The sequence below is a fragment of the Sapajus apella genome, unplaced genomic scaffold (assembly GCF_009761245.1).
Source record: "Sapajus apella isolate SASKATOON/1434 unplaced genomic scaffold, GSC_monkey_1.0 scaffold30, whole genome shotgun sequence".
Classification (NCBI taxonomy): Eukaryota; Metazoa; Chordata; class Mammalia; order Primates; family Cebidae; genus Sapajus; species Sapajus apella.
The window spans coordinates 15,105,452-15,125,772 of record NW_022436970.1 but is presented as its reverse complement, the minus strand read 5'-3'; the positions used below and the strand labels follow the sequence as shown (position 1 = coordinate 15,125,772).

The 20,321-nt window shown below is 36.2% G+C and overlaps 1 protein-coding gene across 2 annotated transcripts in view; it reads right to left on the bottom strand.

Moving 5' to 3' along the window:
* Positions 1-20,321, bottom strand: part of DOK6 (docking protein 6) — a 459,594-nt gene that overhangs the window by 138,469 nt on the left and 300,804 nt on the right. For both annotated transcript variants that reach the window (XM_032293886.1, XM_032293887.1), the window contains one exon: positions 9,888-10,077. In XM_032293886.1, the coding sequence (XP_032149777.1) occupies positions 9,888-10,077 (190 nt within the window). The remainder of the gene's footprint in view (positions 1-9,887; positions 10,078-20,321) is intronic.

Genomic DNA, 20,321 nt, shown 5'->3' with positions numbered 1-20,321 from the left:
TAGTAAATCATAAGACATTGTGAGTTAATTACTACCATGACCAAGTGCATATAATATGATGTGTGTCTGTAACAGATAAAGATAATAATGAATTAATCATCTTTGCTAGAATTTATTCAACACCAAGAAAAAAGTCTTGTAAATACATGAGCAACTATGATTTTCGCCCTCCTCCTAGACTTCTGTTGTGAGAGTTTTAACATTTTCCAACAAAACTAGATGACTTGAATTCACATGAATCAATTTATTTTTAAAAAAACTATTGCAATAAAGGGAAAAAAATAACACTTGTGTCAAGGATAAGTTTATTAGACTAATTAAGAATGAAAAATATTTTCATTTATAAGGAATTTTGACAAGATTTTGGCTATTCAATTTTAAAATAATTTCAGGACACTATTCCTTAGTTCTCACTAGCAGATTTTGACCCTCACAAGTAATGAGGCTAATGCATGTGGTTATCACCACCATTAAAATAAGTGAAGCCAGAGTTATACGATGGATGTTCTTGAGGGGCACATTAACTTGCTGTGAAAGGTCCCCTTAAAGATTTCCTGAAATCATCTAAACAAGGACAAAGCAGTGATATTGGCATGACCTCCATAGGTGACCACTCCCACAGCGAGAGACCTGCCATGTGTTCACACTCAATTCATTTTTTGTAATCACTCTCCTGCAGCTCCAGCTACAAAAATCATGCTCTGGGCATTTTAGCATTTTTCATGAAAGAATGTTGATTTCTTCAAAGGAAAGACTCCTTTTTGATTTCCTATATTACCCTGTCCAGGGCTGTGCATGTAAAAATAGGGGTTTGCCAAATTTAATCATCTCTTACACTGTTGTTACATCTGATAGCTTTCAAAGCCCTTGTTTGAAAGCAATTTTTTGTTCTAAGACAGAGTCTTGCCCTGTCACTCAGGCTGAAGTACAATGGCGCAATCTAGGGTCACTGCAACCTCTGCCTCCCTGGTTCAAACGATTCTGGAGGAGCTGGGATTACAGGTGCCCGCCACCACGCCTGGCTATTTTTTGTTTTTGTTTTTTATTAGAGACAAGGATTTCACCATATTGGCCAGGTTGGCCTCCAACTCCCGACCTCGTGATCTGCCTGCCTTGGACTCCCAAAGTGCTGGGATTACAGGCATGAGGTACTGCACCCGGCCTCAAAGCACATTACTTTATTTGATCCTCATATCAGCACTGAAGGTGGACATAGCAGAGTATATTTTTATCAGGTTCTCACAGATGAGGAAACCAAGTCTCAGAAAGGTTAATAGAGTGTAACTGGGGGCAGAGGGAAAGTGCTGGCCCACGCAGAAGCCGAGTCTGGTCTAATTTATTCTCCCATGTCATTTCAAACCATGATTGCTCAGACAATATTGCCCTACGTACATAAATTATTAACCTACTTAAAAGATTCATTATTAAAATATCCTCCACAAAGTCACCAGATAGAGATATCTAAAATTTAAATCTATGTTTACTTGCCTGCATTAAAAAACAACTTCTTGCTACCTAAGATAAAGTCCAATTCATTTTTTGACATGACAGAGAAAACACTCTTGGTTGTCAGCTTTATCTGACTTTCTAACAAACTCTCCACCCACTGTCTTCTTTAATCTCCAGCAGCTAAAATCTGCTAAGAACCACCATCCATGCTCTGTCTCTGCTGTGCATTGGTGGAGAATACTCTGACCTCTCTATCCTCACATCAACCTCACACTTTACCTTGAAGAAGTCCAACTCATTTTTCATGATTTGCTGTGCAAATTGTCTTTTTCAGGAAGCCTTTCCCGACTCCCGAAAATTCAGTTTGGTGCCCGTTTGCCTAAACAGGACTGTTCTCCAAATGTCTCATGCTCCCCATCATTCCCTGCACCCAGCATAGTCTGGAAACCTTATAGCTAGTTCCCAACAAAGGGCTATGAACAGAAGGGCTGCCTGCTGAAGCCAAAGCATCTATTTTTTGATGTAAGTGTTGTCCTGATTGCCTAGGATAGTTGCCCAGAATCAGAGGGGACTAGCATGAGTGAGAAATCAATTCCATTTGCATAAACCACTGAGACTTTGTTCTTGATCTTCATAGTGGTGCAGTGATAAATAAATAGTCCTAAAATATGGGGCACTGAAATAGTGGCTGGGCTAGGGATAAAGGAAAGTGGTAAGGGAGCTGGGAAAATAATATTTAGCAGTGAGATATTCGGTGAAACTCTTGCCTCTTAGTAGAACTTGTGATAACTTGGTCGGCGGATTTCATGTCTTAAGAGTTTCTGGATTGTATGGACAAATGTGAAACTTAAGAGGCTTTACTCTCCCCGTTGAAAACGGGCAATTATCTTTCCTGTTTCTTAGGGCATTTACTTTAGAAAACTTTTGGTTGCAAGTACTTTCTCCTCTCTTTGAAATGTAAATAATTCTTTTGAAAACGAGATAGGTCTTTTATCAGCTTTAAGATCCTAAAATGCCTTTCTTAAGGACTCTAGAACTGTGTCTTTGACTTGTAAACCTGAAGGGAGAAGCACCCTCATCTCCTACTTTCTGTGAGAGCAAGGGTACCTAACTACAGGTGCTACCTCTCTCCAATTCGCAAAATTGTCTCTTGTCATAAAGATATAAGAAATTTGTTTTTCTTCTACATAAAGCCAATTAGCCAACACCAGCGGTTACCCTAATTACAAGGATAAGGCATGTACAACAAAGGGTGCTGTCAAGTGCTCTTGCTTGAGACCAGTAATTGTTTATCTTGAGAACCTGTATGTATTGAGTTGTACCTGCTGGGCTATATCAAAGGGTGTGGGATTCTCCTTCTGTCTGCAATTTCTTAGCAGAAATAATGAGAGAGAGAGAGAGAGAGAGAGAGAGAGAGAGAGAGAGAGTGTGTGTGTGTGTGTGTGTGTTTGTGTGTGTGTGTGTTTTAATCACCTTTATGGAGAAGATTTCTGCATTGGGAGAAGATTTTGTTTTTAATTTTATTCCTCCAACAACATCTAGGGGAAGCGTTCAGATAAAAGGTTAACAGTGTTTGTTGAATGATAAGGTACTAAAAAGAAAGAGGCTCTCTTAGAAAGAAATTGCGAATTTGCAAGCAAAAATGAAGGGCATTTGAAAAATTCAAAACCTTGTAAAACTGGAAAAGAGTATTCTGAGACACCAGAGACAATGTCTTGAAGTGACAAAAGCAAGTTAAAGCAGCCTCAAGGAAAAGAAGAGATTAAGTCTAATCGCTACACCTATTGCTGAAACCTGTCATTTAGGTGTGTCAAGGTAAGAAGCAACTCAAGGGTAGGATGCCTATTATAATCTGTTAATTAGATAAAAATGACCCAAGGCAAAGGACTAAGTGAGTGCTGCTCCTACAAAAACCTGACAAAGTCGAGGCCCCTTATAAATCAAAAGACTGAGTTTTGGGGGAAGAAACAAAGCAGATTGGAGGAAGAAAACACAAAACCTCAAAAAAGCACTTCCCCAAACAGTGAGGACTACCCTTGGAACATGTGATTAACTGGAACTAAATATAGAAGAAATCCAGTGATATTTCGACAAAGTTTTACAGGGGGAGAAAAGGCCCTAAATAAAAAATGTTTGTAACTTTTTAAGATTCAGTAGCCTTCAGACCTCTACTACTACTTCTCAGGGTAAAATGTGGGCTGAGAAACTTGCAACACTTGAGAGAACATTTTCCCAGTGTCCAGTTCGAATACGGACAAGGAGCATAATGATAAAGGAAAATCCTCCTGGCAGACAGAGGGCAGAACCAAATGGAAAAGAGCAGAAAGGGGGCCCAGCTGCAAATCCTTGTTGACTCTGAATAAAGATCCTGAGGATATCTGGCAAGTGGCATTTCAGAATTACCAGGACCAGTGGCTGTTGCCTGCTTGCTCCCAAACATTTCTTTGAATGGGAGTGTTTGCAGCCATAGGCTTCCCACCCCTCTTAAACCACTGTTCCTTGGGCCAGGGTGGGTAGAGGAAAAAAAAGATCTTTTTGGATCATTCTTTTGGAACTATAAGAAGTCATATTTGGACCTCATGTACACACTGCTACAAATTGCCTGCAGACACTGGACTTTGAGTTAAAATCAGTGGCTGGCTGGATTGCTTTTCAGCTGTTTCCCTTAAGGAACAATTGAGTGTGTAGGAAGAAGAGGGAAAAGGGATCTTTGCTCATCACAAGACGACTCTGGCAGAGACAATAATGCTTACCAAATATTCCACATATTCCTGTTTCTCCACTTGCCCCCTTGCAGATGGGGTGTGTGGGGGAGGGAGGGTGTGGGAGGCCACATTCTGAATAGTGGGCTATTAACAGAAATAACATGCCTTGCCACTGTACTGAAGTATCTAAATGTTTTGTATTAGTCAGCTTAGGCTGCCATAAGAAAAACGTGGCACAGAATGGATGAATTAAAGGAAATTAATTTTCTCACTTTGGAGGCTGGAGTCTGAGATCAGGGTGTCAGCATGGTTGGGTTCTGTGAGGGCTCTCTTTCTGGCTTGGAAATGGTCACCTTCTTGATGTGTGCCCACATGGTCTTTCCTCTTCATGGCAGAAAAGAGGGACTTAGAGTTTTCTTTCTCCTGCTTATAAAGTCACCCATCCTATCAGATTAGGACCCCAGCCTTATTACCTCATTTAACTTTAATTACACCTATGAAGGACCTATCATCTCTGCCTTTTGTCATAAAGATGTAAGTTTGAGGGTTAGGGCTTCAACATATGAATTGTGGGGAGAAACAACTGAGTCCATAGCATGGTTGTTGGAGAATGTTCCCAGCTTCTTCCCCTGCTATGCATGGCAATGAGGTGTGTTAGCATGAAAATATCTGAATCACAAGATTGCAGCAGCCTAGGTTTCTAAATCCAGGTGCCCTGGTGATCTGTCTAAGCCTGCATCAGACATAACTTGAGTGAGAACTAAACCTTAGTTATACTGAGCTATTGAGATTTGAGGTTGACATTATTACTACCAACGTAACAACTTAACCTATGTTCCTAATACATAACCCTCCTGGGATATATTTTATTACAATTCTTATATTGAAATAATTAGTTGATCTATCTCGGCAAGTACCCTATGTGCTCATTAAGGATAGGGACTATGTGTTACCCATCTTTATTTCTCTAGTTCTTACCATGGCGTTGAATAAATGAAATATAGTAGCCCAGAGAATAAATGGGTTTCTGGGGCCACAGAAATATTTAAATCATATCTAATTGAGTTTTAGTTACAAGGTATAGAGTAGCAAAGGCCTCCATGAAAAAAAATTGTATCAGGGATGTATTCAATGTTTAAAAAAAATCATAGGTCTATATAAACCCTTGCTTTAATCCCAAAGAAGTAATGCCAAAACAAAGCGTTTTAGGAATGTAATGCCCTTTCTTTCCATGTGTCTAATTTGGTAAATCTCTTGCTATGATAATACCAGCTCTGATTTTTTTTTCCCCTAGGAGAGAGCATTAATTAAATGATTTAGGAAACGGTTTTTATCGAGAAATGAAGACTCTGATCTTAGTTTTTGCTCGATTAACTTTAAAGTTCAATACATTTTTATTGAGCCCACACATACTCTAATGTGAATTGCTTTTTACTAATTGGTCTGCAGGAATCTCAATGAGAGTTTTGGTCACCTTTTAGGCTTCTTTTATTCTCATTCGGAAAGTTCCTAAACTTCATGTCATCAAATAAAGAATGATTTCTGGAATCATGAATATAAAGTCAGAGAGATGTAAAGTTGTGGTTTGATCTCCTCCCGTGATTTGATCTCCTCCGTGAAGGGTTGCCACTTTCATTCCTAGGTTTCTGTATCTCAGGACACCACCCCCAGCTGGCTTTATTTGAACAATGGAGCCATCCCCTTGGTTAATTCATTCATTCAAGAAAAGTGCATGTTTTTACATTTCAGTGTTTCTAAAATTGGGGTATATTTTGTTACGACATCATCTATGGAATAGCAGCCTCCAAATATGGCTGCCAGGGAGAGGCAGCTGTTGCCTGTGTGCCCAGGCTCAGGATTTCCTCACTTCAGTTGAAGCTCTATGCAATGTTGGTACTTGATGTCTCATATTTGACTATATTTTAGTTAACTGCAACTCTTCAATGTTTCAGTCAAGAAATATTTCAGGACCATTTGAAAGAGAAACACGAGTTCTTGTCTAAAAACCTACCGTGTTTACCTTTTGGTAGATTGCACCAACAAGCATAACAAGCTTTGAGGACAGGTATCAGTGGTTCAGAAGAAAATCTTAGCATCACAGCAGTACACTCTTTTATGAAGAAATGTGTACCACTAACACTCTTGATGGCAAATCAAATGATATATAGATTAAAAAAAAAAAAAAAAGAAATCCCCAAGGGCATTGAAAACTCTGGGTTGATACAGAAAAGTTGGAGTCCATATGTGAGAATGTTTTAGAAATTCCTTTACTAGTTTAGACCTTATACCTTATATAACATAACATGTATTATGTAATTATTTATATTTTTATGCTTTTGCATCATATTTAAGAACTCTCTGCATTATCTTTCCTCTTAATCACTTGGTTATGCATTAGAGAAAAGATTATTTCTCTTTGTATCTCTGACCAACACAGGATTAGGAATAACTTAAGCCTACTTCTGACATCACAGAATTCTTAATTGTATGACATATAACATTTGTGTCTATTAACCATCTTTTTATAATAACTATATTGCAATATTTAGGTATTTTAAATTTCTAATCATTAAAAATCGGTAACCAGATTTTTCCTAGGTTTCCAAATGGAAGCAATATTGTCAAAGTTAGTGAGACACATATTTTCAGCACCAATTTTGTATTAGTAAGCATCGTGCTGAATATGAGTGCTTCCGTTTTGAACAATAATTCATACCAAGGATCAGGGGCTCACTTGAATTTTGGCCATGCAGGCAGTTGAACTCATCTTGATTTTTGCTTACAATATTTATGAGGTAATATGAAGTGAAAATGTCAAGTCAGCAGTTAAATAAAGGAGTTTTGTCTTTCACCAGATAAAGTTTTACATAATCATGAATCTTATCACTTCCTCTGAAGGTATGATATTTTTTGTGATTTTTCTTGAAAATCTGCTTGCACAGCAAATTGGTTGTTTTTTACTTTTAAAATGCAAAGTTATGATCCTTATGGTAAAAGAGCAATTGCTCCGAGCTGATTTGAGACTGTGAATACATCTCCCGGGCACCATGCTGTGCTGAGGACCATAACCACAGAGAGCATCCTGGTCCTTGTTTTTCTTCTGCCTCACATGGGGCGAGAGCTCCTTAAGACTTAGGCATATGATTATAATTATGAGGGTGACTAAAGGATACTCCTCCACAATAAATGATGTAGATCCATTCCTACTGTTCATGTCTACATTTTAGGTTTACAGTAGACTTTAACAATGCATTCGAAAAAGTCTGCCAGTGAAAAAAGTATTCTGACATATCCAATTGTATTTTCTAGTACATATAGTAGTATAAATAAATGGCTAAAATTTATACCAAATGATATGCTTTGGGCAATGAGCTAATAAAACCTAGAAAGTGTTGGCTTTGGCTGGGCATGGTGGCTCACGCCTGTAATCCCAGCACTTTGGGAGGCCAAGGCGGGTGGATCACGAGGTCAGGAGATAGAGATCATCCTGACCAACACCGTAAAACCCCATCTCAAAAAAAGAAAAAAAAAAAAAGTCTTGGCCTTTGGCTTAGGTTTGCTAGGATGACTGGTCATGCCTTACCTGCCAATCTGCCCTCTAAATTGTCACCAATCTCATCACCAGTACCCCCAACAATCCAGAGCCAGGGAATGCAATGTTCTACTTTTACTTCTCTAGATCAAGTATGGACAAGACCTCCCAGCACTGGCTCTTTTTAATAAGTGTGAGATCATCTGGAATTTACAAAATAGATGCATAAAATTATGGACAATTTCTCAGTCACTTATGAGCAAACAATACCCAAAATTCAGAGAAGGAAAAAAACACAAATGAACTGTGTCCAAAGGACAAATCTTTAAACTCAGAGACAAACAACAGAGGGAAAAACATAGATACCAAATTCCTCTATCAAGTAGAAAGATCTTAAAAAAACTAATGTGGGCAGGTATAAATGGAGAGAAAATTCTGAATAATTGTTCTTTATGAAAGAAAATGACTTGTTCTTTAAAATTTTGAATGGAAGTCTATTGAAATGATGGAACAGACAAAATAGTTAAATTGTTTTCCATAGAAAGAGGAAGAAAGGCATATCCAGAAAGATCCAGGGGAGGGGATCCTGGAGGTAGTGCTGGTAAGTGATGCAAGAACAAAAACAAAACATCAACAAAACCCAACAACAACATCCATTCATTTGTATATTTAAAACTGATATAGTTTGGCTGTGTCCCCACCCAAATCTCATTTCCCTTGTGTTGTAGGAGTGACCTGGTGGGAGATAATTGAATCATGGGGGCTGTTTCCCCCATACGGTTCTGATGGTAGTTAATAAGTTTCACAGGATCTGATGGTTTTGCTTTTGTTTAGCTCTCATTCTCTTCTCTTGTCTGCTGCCATATGGGACGTGCCTTTCCCCTTCCCCCGTGATTGAGAGGCTTCCTAAGCCACATGGCACTGTGAATCCATTAAACCTCTTTCTTTTGTAAATTGCCCAGTCTTGGGTATGTCTGTATCAGCAGTGTGAAAATGGATGAATACATAACTTTTAAAGCCAGTTTTAAAAAAATGCATCATAGATTTTAGGTCAGTGAATCTCTAAAAAATGTCAACTCCTTTTCATAGTCAAGATTTTAAAAATAATAATCATATCTTAAAAATATTCATTTTCTTATAAGAATTTGTATTTCCCGATGGCTACCAGAATGTGATTACATTATTATACTCTCGATACATCTAGGTAGGCAGAAATGGCTGAACAAGCTCATAACTACTAAGCAAACACAGGACCTAACACTTTTCAGAGAAATTAGTGTAGTGGAGACTTTACTATTACCTTAGTGCAAAGGGCTCCAGACTGGTAAAATAATTCCAGCTCAGGTTTTTTTTTTTCTTTTCTCCTTAAAACTTTAAGAGACATACGACCTACCTTAGATTGATGTTATTAGAATCTGATCTTGAGTAAATATTTAGTGGTTTTATAAGAAGAAAGTTATAAACTTAAAAATATATCAAATGTAGTGAAACCTCACTATTACCTTTATAAGACCATGAATTCATTTTAAGAATGTGATAAATCATGTCCCCTGGGTGAAGATGGAAGCTTTAAATATCTCCTTATATAGAATCCCAAAACCTAAGTCTTATCTTGGGTGTGTGACAATATCACAAAGGGGTCATTGCATAAAGACAATGATTTGGTTGGTTGTAGTTTACATCTAAATCCATGTCTATGAATGATTGTGAAGCAAGGGTTCATTTCAGATACTTATGGATTCCAAATATATGCTGCATCCAAGAAAGCAGCATATTTGTCTACAAGCAATATTTAAACAGTTTTATTTAAAACTTTAAGAAATATTGTTTGCTTATTTAAACAACTCACAAAAACAAGGTGGGTGAGGACATGCTGCATTTAATTTTATGGAGATCCTACTCCACATAAGCACACCAAAAATATAGTACTGTAATAATCTTACAAAAGATACTACATTATTAAAATAGTTGCAAAACCAGTTTGAGTTGGATGCTAGTGTAAGAGACCAAGATTATTTTGAATGGGGTAATTAACCTGCCAAAAAATTAACAGAACTGCATTAGAGGGTCTGAAGAAATTATGTATTTGGTAAGTTTCACCCTGAATGAAAATAGTCCTCCTGGAGGGCAATGATGGGTAGAGCTTTCTTTCAGGACTCTGTTACACACCTCCTTCACTTGGTTGCTGCATTAAATCTTACCTTCCTGACTCAAACGTGAACCATGTTGAGTCCCGACCATATCTCCTCAGTGAGCTGAGAGGCCACATCACCAGTTTGACCTTGGCATTGTGGATATCCCAGAGATAGATATTTTCATGAGTGATCTGCATTGTGCATTCACCATAAATATCCAGATTTGGCGTAGGCATAAGATACACGTTGAATCGCTCTGTGAAGAAATGAAAAATGGAGAAAATTAAGTAAAAAGAGGTGCGACTGTCATGGCCATACTATATTAATTTGTATATTTACAGACTGCAGGAAACATTACCACGTTCCCTTGGCAATATGGATAAACATTGCAGAACACTGCATCTTTCCATATTTGTATGAGAAAAGGAGTTCATTAATGTGTTCTGAATCATTAATTCATTCACTCACTCACCTAACAACTTTTCATTGCATGTATTGTCTATCGTGAGGATTACGTAGTTAGATTGTACAATGGAAAGATAAGGGCAAAACTTAAGTGGAGTCTCTGCCCAGATTGTGCTTATGGTCTGCTCCTTCACACTATCTAAGTGGGTATCACAGATACAATTCCAGTGAGGAATATCTTATTTATTCTACTTAGGCAAGATCTTATTTGATTTTACCTTTGTTGACGTGAAGTATTTAATGCACACTCTGACTGACTCACTAAGCACTGCAAAAAATAATTTAGTTTGTATCGCAAAACAAATTGTAGTCATGGTCAAATTTAGCATCTGATAATTGCAGATATTCATTACAGCCTTCCGCAGAACTCAAGGCATTGCTTTGGTAAGCAAAATAAAAATACTTTTACTTTCTTAATTTCTGGGTATCCTATGGTTGAAAATATGATTGTCGGACAATCATTCCAAACCTGACTTTGTAATTCTCTGTGTATCTTAAAGGCTATTGCAAAGTTATTCTGCCTTTAATTCCCACTTAAATGCATTAAACAGATTTTATTTTGAAAAATAAGATTAGTTTGTAAGTTCCAGGAAGTACAAAAACTTGGTATGCCTTACAACATATGCTATAAAGTATCCCTAGTTCCTAGAATCATATCCTTACATTAAATGTCCAGTAAATATTTGTTAACTGTATGACTGAAGTACATCTATGCCATGACGAATTATAAGATGCAAGAACTGAAAAATTACAAAAAAGTCATGATAACAAAAAGTTTAAGAATTACTGGCAGATAGAACTCTGTAGGTTAGAATTTAATTGTGAATAGTGCTTCAAAGTCAGTGCTGTTGAATTAATTATTTTCAGAGATGAAATAGTGCAGCTGCAGATGGAAAATGATTGATATGTTTAGGAATTTACTATTATACATCATAATGCCGTAATCTTAAATGCTACATGTTTGCTGGTACTGAGCTGAAACTGTATAATAGAAAGATTCTTTTCTCTGGCAGATATTTGACTTAGTAAGGATTATCTAATGCCAAAAATCCAATATTCAGGTTCCAAATTAACATAAACATGATAGTTTAACGTTTACTAGTCATAAAGGCAATATTTATACTCGTGTCTTGATATTTTGGACAAATCTTATGGAATGATTCAAGTTTTAAGATTATTGACCCATGAAACTAATATGTATATGGATTTCACATTCATTTCCTGAGAAATGACAAATTGCAATCAATTCTATGGCTGAAAACTGAAGAAAGAACATTGCCTCATTAATTATCTGCAATGAAAAGCCCAATTATATACATAGTCCCAATAGCTTAAAATTCTTATGTGAAACCAACTAAAGTATTAGCATTTAGCATAAACACATCACTCACATTCCCACCATAATTCCCGCTCCAGTGGGATTAGTAGTAAATCAAAGGGGCATGATCTCGTGTAAAACTGTAAATGAAACTTGGACCCAAAGAGTTTATGCAGGAATATAGACAAGGCTGAACATCAATCTTATTTTCTTTGGTCAAGAACCTTTTGATAAAGTTCAGTTCTTACATTTGGAATTAATCATATGTCAGTGGCACCTGTTGTGCATAGAGAAAATATTTTGTTATAAAAATGAAAAGTAAAACTTTTCTTTACATTCTTTCCTTTCCATCAATTCCAGAGTCTGAATTAGCAACCAAAAACATCATTGCCAAAATGCCAATAAATAATACTTATTCCAAAATATTGAAGTAAACATCATTAACCAGTATTGTTCCTTATCGCTGTATTGACCCTTGATATTCATGCCCATATTTTGATAGTTAAAAACATAAAATGTTAAAAAAAGGATCTTGACATTGAGTATCCTTCAAATGGATGGTACATGAAACATTACGTATTATAGTGGACCCAGAAGGACGATTACATTTTCATTGAAATGTTTGTGTGCTCAAATGTTAGCAGATAAAGCCTAGGAAAAATAAGCAGGGAGAGAGTACTGGCATTACACTGGACATTGGAGAAAGCAGAAAACAATCAGGTGAATTTAATAAGATTCACATGATATAGGGCTCTGTCTCTATCTTGGTCTCTGTCTCTGTTTATCATCAAGGCTCATTAAAAAAAAAAAAAAAGTAATTGGATAACTTGCCCTAAAGGAATTTTTCGAGGGCCATCTCTAGTCAATACAAGCAGGTAAAATTGACCCATGGTGCCCCTACCCTCTGGTCTGCCTTCTGCTTTTTCTGTCCTAATACACTTTTTAACCCAGCAACTCAAGTCAACCCTTTTTGTTATAATATAGAACTCTCTGATCTTCCTTTGGATGCTATGTCTTGCAACTTTCGAAAGAAATTTTACTGATATATATTATTTTTAATTTTCAAATATTCATAATCTATTCTCTCATAATGGCTAATTTCTAAGAATTTCTGATTCAATTAAAAAGTGAACAAATTTAATCCAGCAGAAAACTAGGCACATAAATATGAAGGCAGCACATCATGTTACCTAACCATATTTAACTGAATTCCATTATAATGAGGAAGAAAGCTTTCTGCCTTGACAATGAATATATCACTGTATTCTCTTAATTGAACACTTTGTTTTACTGAAAAATGTGTTAAGGTTTTTGCTAGAAAGACCATTTCAAAAGGGAGTGGTTAAAATTTGCTCCATTAAAATGATTTTAAAAAAATATTTATCTTTGTGAAACAATTCTATCAAGCAGGTATTTTAAATCACTAATTGTGCTGCTTTTTAACTTTAAGAACCCACGTTTGTTTTTTATTTCCTATAGCAATGGTTTTCAGACTTCAGTGTGCATCAAAATTACCTGGAGGCCTTGTTTAAACACAGAATGCTGTGCCCCCTCCAATCTTATTTCTGGTACAGTAGGGCTGGGTTGGAGCCAGATAATGTATATTTTCTGTTTATTCCCAAGAGATGTTGACACTGCTGCTCTGGGACCACACTTTGAGAACTGTTGATTTGTGAAACTCACTTTAAAAATATTGGCAGGGAAGTAGCAATATCAAGAAACCATGAGGAATGACTTTGGAAAATGATGCCATGTACCAGCAGAACAAACCAGCACTTTTTTTTTTTTTTTCAGAAGTGTTATCTAATATCTGCCTAAATAACTTAATCCCATCTCAACTGATTCATGTCTGATTTGGTAAGAAAGAGTTCTTATGCAAATTGAAATGAAAGAAGAGATAGGAGCATAGAGAGAAAGGAGAAATATGAAAGATGGTTTACAATTTATCAAGATATGTGTATTCCAGCTATTTTTCTTACAAGATGATTGACAACAACAATAAAACATTATTAAAGAAAACTGAACAACTTATCCTCAAATACCCAACAATACTTAAAAGGAAACTAATTGTCTAAATAATGGTAATATCCTAAAACATAAATATTCTACTAATCTAATTAGTAATTCTAATAACAAAACAAAATGTGTTCATTCACAAAAGATTTAAAATTGCAGAGTTAAAAACACATTGCCCATGAATTTGCATGTTGGTAAAATATAGAGTCCCATATTAGCTAATATGTAAGAAAGTATGATTTAATTTTAAATGGTTAAAACAAAAAACAAGGTGAAATATTAAATACTGTAAATATTATATAATTATACTATAATAAAATATATAAATAGTTTTATTATTATATAAATATAGCATCCAACAAAGATACTAGTACTGAATCTGCAATTATGTTTACAAGGGTATTTTTTTCACTAGGGCTGAAATGATGGGGTCCAAAGGAATAGACCATGCCCAAAGAAGGCCTGAGATACAGGAGAAAGGCTACAGCTACAACAAGAGTCTAGATGGGACTGCAAAACCAGGCTTAGACGAATTGAATAGATCCCAGGCTGGCAAGATGGGATGGCTGCACTTGGGGAAAAGGGGCAGCAAGGCTCCAGGCAGAGCGTGAGGGGACTGAATGGGTCATCAGTGCCAGGAAGAACTGAAATCTTCCCTGTCAGCCAGTGAGTTTTTAAATAGGTCTGCTTTATGCAGGAACAAATCCAAGTATAGCTGTGAGCCTGAGCCTGGCAGGTGGAGATGAGTGGAGCTTGCAGTTGCCTTGAGAAGCAAAGCATCAGAGACGAGGTTTCTGACAGGAAGCAACATACCCTCTAGTGAGTAGAAATGAGGGCACAGAAAACAAACAGGTGACAAGTCCTTCCACCCCTTGATAATTTCTCTTTTGTAAGAATACAGATGGAAAACTATGTTTAATGGGGAACCGTACAGGAAAACAGACATATCTGTTCAGCTAAATTTCCCTTATACTAAATAACACTCTATCGAGAAAGGTTTTTGGAATGTATGTATTAAATAACTGTGCCTCTAAAACATGGTGAGCATTCAGTGGATTGTGACTGCATAGACATAAAATGCACTTTTGTATGTTACTTCATTAGAATAAATTTGAAAAATGTCCACTGCAGGCCGATACATTGTTTATTTTCAAAGAAGTTTCAGTTGTTAGCTTGTTACTGAACACTTTTATCCACTGCATTCCATTTCTTCCACTATTTCATAAGTCATAGGTCAAAAGAAAACAATGGAACATGGGATGAAGTATTAGACATAAATATTTCAGAAATCAAGAGATTCATAAATACTAACTCATTAGGTTTTCCACAGAGACGAGTTAAATCTAACAATATCTTCAACTAAGTGAGTGTGAACTTCTTATATTTACTTTTACCTTTTCTTCCTCTTAAAAGCCAAAAATGGCTCAAAAGAAGAAATTGTACAAAAGGAAAGGCATTCTTTCTTTAGATCGTTGGTGACATAATGATTTAGGCTGTAAACAATTCTTTGTGCAAAATTGAACCTGTATCTCATGAGGCTTAAATATTTGTTAAAATTCATTAATTAAAATATCTGGGCATTATTAAGTAATATAAATAAAATGAATGTTTACATAAATGTATACAATAGATGTAAACTGGTTATATAATAATTCAAAGTAGCTGTAAGTATTGGATAATTACTTATTTTTTTCCATTCTGCTGTACTTTATACCCATCTATTGTTTTTCCCATAAGTATATATAATTAGTCACAGCTAAAACTTGGATGGCCTGGGCCTATCTGAGCATAAACAGCAGATGTTAACCGTACATAGGAGAATTTCACTTCATTGTTTCTATTAACGAGTGATTCCATAAAGTTACGAATCACTTCTATATAGAGTTAATGGGCCAAAATAACTTTAAAGATTTAACTGAGATTCTCTGATGGCAAGAGTCCTCAAATTTGTTTCAAAATATCACATGATAAAAACCCCATATTTATGGAAGACATTAAGTTAAATCTGTTACTGTAGCTAATTCATTAAAATACCCAACTTTAGTAGGGTGCAATCTGGCAAACTGGTTTTTCTTCCACCCCTGCTCTCATACAACTATGACTTTTCTCCTTCTTGCCCCGGTGGTATCTTAGGCAGAGATTAGTGCTTAATTCACTATCACCCGTAAGGATACTGTCATCTTCATGTGTCAGATTAGTTGACTGGTGTAATTGAGAAATTTTAAAGTCTCAAATAAGTGGCAGTTTCTCCTCTTCTTTCAGGTCAAGTCCATTACTGAGAATCCGGCAATGAGAATGAGAAAGAATATGCTCTTTCCTGCTTGTTCCATCACCTTCTTTCCCCAGCGACTCTCCCACTCCTCTTTCTTTTGCTTTTGACTTCTCCAGGGTAAGAACGATGAAAAGAAAAGGGGTAAATCCCTTAATTGTTGTTACTATTGGAAGTTCTTCTTTATTTTTTCATTCTTAATAACAAGATGTATTCAAATGCTACCTCTGTCTTGGGGGTGTATGATATGTTCCTAAGATCCATCCCAACACCTCAGATGTCTCCCTTGCTCCCTGAAGGGGAGGTGCCTTGATTAGACATGGAGCCTACTAGCCTTAGCTCCTATTTTCTGCATTCTACCTTTATCTTCTTTCTGCTGGAGCTCCTTCTCACAGGCAAGAGTTTTCCTGTTGTGGGTCTTTTCAAGATGACTTAAGATGTGCACTTGTCCCACCAAATGCGGCAGTGTATCTTGTCCAGTTGCTGACCATTCTCCTTGTTTGGATATCACAAACAGCCTCAGATCTGTCTTGCATCCTGACCTCAGGTTCACCATGGTGAAAACTGAAACCACTATTTCCCCAAACTCAGGTTCCTCCCCAAGCTCTCTTGCACGCTGCTTGGGTACCTGTTGGGGCAGCACGACCTGATTCTATAGTTCTACCAGGATGGGTGAGGGTAGAAGCCAGTCTCCCCTCCTGACAAACAACGAAAATTCTATGAGTAGTAGTCTTGGCCTTGCTCTTTCATGGGGCTTGAGAGGGGTAAATGCCCCTCCCTTCTGTTCTTCTATAAAAGACTTTCAAAGAATTCCCTTCACATCTCTCTTAACATTTCCTGGTTGTTTTCACCCACTATCCATAATTCTTGTAGCCACAGTACAGAGACAATAAGAAAGTTCAATTCTGTATTCTCTTATTTGTTTTTTTTTTGAAATGGAGTTTTGCTCTTGTTGCCCAGACTAGAGTACAATGGCAAGATATTGGCTCACTGCAACCTCTGCCTCCTGGGTTCAAGTAAATCTCCTGCCTCAGCCTCCTGAGGAGTTGGAATTACAGGTGCCTGCCACCACGCCCAGCTAATTTTTGAAGTTTTAGTAGAGATGGGGTTTCACCATGTTGGCCAGGCTGGTCTTGAACTCCTGGCCTTAGGTGATCCTCCTGCCTTGGCCTCCCAAAGTGCTGGGATTACAGATGTGAGCCACCATGCCTGGCCCAATTCTATATTCTTTAACACTTTTTTCATACCAATGAAAACATGAAATTTTCATAAGAATATAAAACTACTAAATGTTATTTAGGCAAAAGACCAGAGACACTGGTCTAATATTAAGTGTTAATCTTAAGTTCTCAAGAATCTGGTATTAGAAAAGCTGACCTAATGCTTGGAATTTATTATTGAGTATTCATGTCAATTTGGAATCTAGGTTCATTCCATTGTTTAAACAATCTGCTTTGTTTTTTTTCTTAATAGTTGCATGAAATGCTAAAGGAACTAAATAGAGCCAGATATTACACAGAAGATGAGAACTTTCAAGATCATTCTGTTCTTTATATTCTTATCTCCAAAATTTCTATAATAGATGATTATCGCAGTGGTCACTCTTCAATTCTAGCAGCTTTAGAAGCTGAGCCACACTGAGAAAGCAGATGTTTGCACATCCAGACCCACCCTGAGATCTGTATAATGCAATGAAACCACCAATAAACAAAGCATGATTTATGCATGTCAAAATTTGTAGAACTCTTCAGAAACTGTGACCCCATCTCCACCACAGAACTAAAATTCATCAAAATTTATTTTATTATAATGTGGAAATAACAACAGAGTTAGTTGCCAGGTGCCATCTGCTCAATGCCCAAGACCACTGTGAATCGAAACACTTGCATTTTTTGAACAATCATCAGTCCTTGAAAAAAAAATCCACAGTGTCTTTTTAAAATTCCCCAGACACTTCTTTGTTGCTTTATAAGAATTGACTATTGCATGGATTTTATCTGCATTTCCAAGAAAACCATGTCATTGCAGCAAATACAGAAGGTTATTTTTAAAAATTAAAAAATTAACTGTTGTACCTTACCAACATTTCTGTTATACTGTACCATAATATACAAACATATTCACACACAATTATTACACTGAAAGTATTTAACCTTGCATATTGCGCTTATAAGGATTTTTGGAAACTGTTAAATATTTTAAGGGTCTGAAATTTTTAAGGAATGCATAATATTACACTATAAAACTATGCTATAATTTATTTAAATTGTCTGTTTAATGAATATTAAAAGTAAGCCAATTTTCATCTAATATAAATGAAGCTGCAATAAAATAACCAATTTTTAGCTCAATTTGTTGAATAATTCAGTCCTTTTATATTGGTTCATAGTTTACTGTACTATGTTCTTTTATATAAATTTTAGATAATTTTAAATATCTTTGATTATTAACTTACATTGAGTACTAAAATCTGAATCATTGGAGCAAATACTATAAACTCCTATAAGTATCACACACTGCCAAATTGCTTTCCAGAAATTCCTTACCAATAAATATTCAAAATATATATAGAGTGAGTCACTGTAAGTGTCTATTGCCAGATTTATCAAAAATTACATCTATGGTTTGTTTTCCTGACTGTGAGAATTCTGTGTATTGGAAACTTTTTGAAGATCTTCTGAAGATGTGAACGTCTTAATCTGTGCTCAAAGAAAAATGTAGAACTTTATAAAATATGTTAAAGTGAAAGGCTGCAAATTAGTTATTGAAATATCTATCTTAAGAAATTTGAAAAATAACCAGCAATTAAGCCCAAAACTATAGAGCAGCTGAATGATTAGTGATAGGAATGAGAGCAAAAATCAATAAAATAAAAAATATACAAAGTTTGCAAGAACGGTTATAACAAAGTACCACTGACTAGGTAGCTTAAAGAACAGATTATTTTCTCACCATTTTGGAGGCTGGAAGTCCAAGATCAAGGTGCCAGCAGAGTTGGTTTTTTTTCTGAGGCCTCTCTCTTCAGCTTGTACTTGGTCATTTTCTCCCTATATCTTTAGATGGTTTTCTCTCTGAGTCTGTGTTTAAATTTCCTCCTCTTATAAAGACACTAGTCATATTGGATTAGGGCTCACCTATATATTCTCCTTATGTCTTAATTACCTCTTTAAAGATACTATCTACAAGTACTGTCACATTCTGAGATACCAGAGGTTAGGACTTCAAAGCCTACGTTTTGAGTGAAACAGAATTCAGCTCACAAAATACAGAAAAGAGGTTTGACACATAGACAAGTGTCTAGTGATGCCAACTAAGAAAAGAACCCAAATATGGCCAAAAGGAATGAATGCAAAGGATGTCACCATACTATAAAGAGATATCAGAATGATAATGCAAAGATATTATGACAAAATTTTTGACAGTACTTTTGAAACTTTTCAAGCAATAGGCAAATTCCTAAAATCAATGGTAGATTTTTTTAAAGCTAATTATAATTGACAGTACATTACTCCCTATTTGAAAGCTTTAGTGTATATATGAGCATCACTGGAATTGTTAAAATAGAGATGTGTGGCCTCTGCCTCCCGATGTTTACTCTGTAGGTGTGGGTGAGCCCAGAATTCCCTTGTTTAACACGCACCTGGCGTGAATGCGACGGAGGTGTTCACATACATCCAGAGAAAACTGACTTTCCTGCCAGCATGGTGCTGCCTGCTTTCCAAGTCATATCTTATTTAGTCCTCACAGCAATTCTCTGAGAGAAGGACTGTCATTATCCTCAATGCAAAGTAGGAAGCAGAGATTAAGAGAATTTCACTAATCAGACCACGGCCTCATAGCATGTAAAAAGTAGAATAGAGCTTGAGGATAGAGTAGCTTGGTCAACTTTTTTTTTTGACAGGCTACGTATTTGACTTTCCAGCTTCATGCAATATTTTTAGTACAGCAGAAAAAAAAATGGATCATGAAAACTTATGCATACCAAAAAATGAAATCCCAATATAATATATTGACTTTATAATGATTATATTTTGTTTTTGTGTTAAATTGTATTCATTTTCTGTCAAATCAGGACTGATTTAATTCACTTTTGTTATTGTTGTTGTTCAGAGTTCAATTCCTGAGCACCCTTGCCTTTTTCTGTAGGCTGAATTGAAAGCTGGTAGAACCGACATAGTCATAGGAGTTGGCAGAGGAAAAGGGGTCGTCTTATCTTGTTTGCATGTGCCTGTATCCCAATAAAGTTTTCTCTCTGCTTCCCTGTGCCATGTCAGTTTCTGCTTCCAGATAGTATCTGGGGTCCAGTCTGCACCTAAGGAAAAGTTGAGCACTCTCTCCATGCCACACTCAATTTTTTTTTTTTTTTTTAAAGAGAGAAAGAAAGAAAGAGAATAAAAAAAAAAAAAAAGAAAATGAAAAAAAAAAAAAAAAA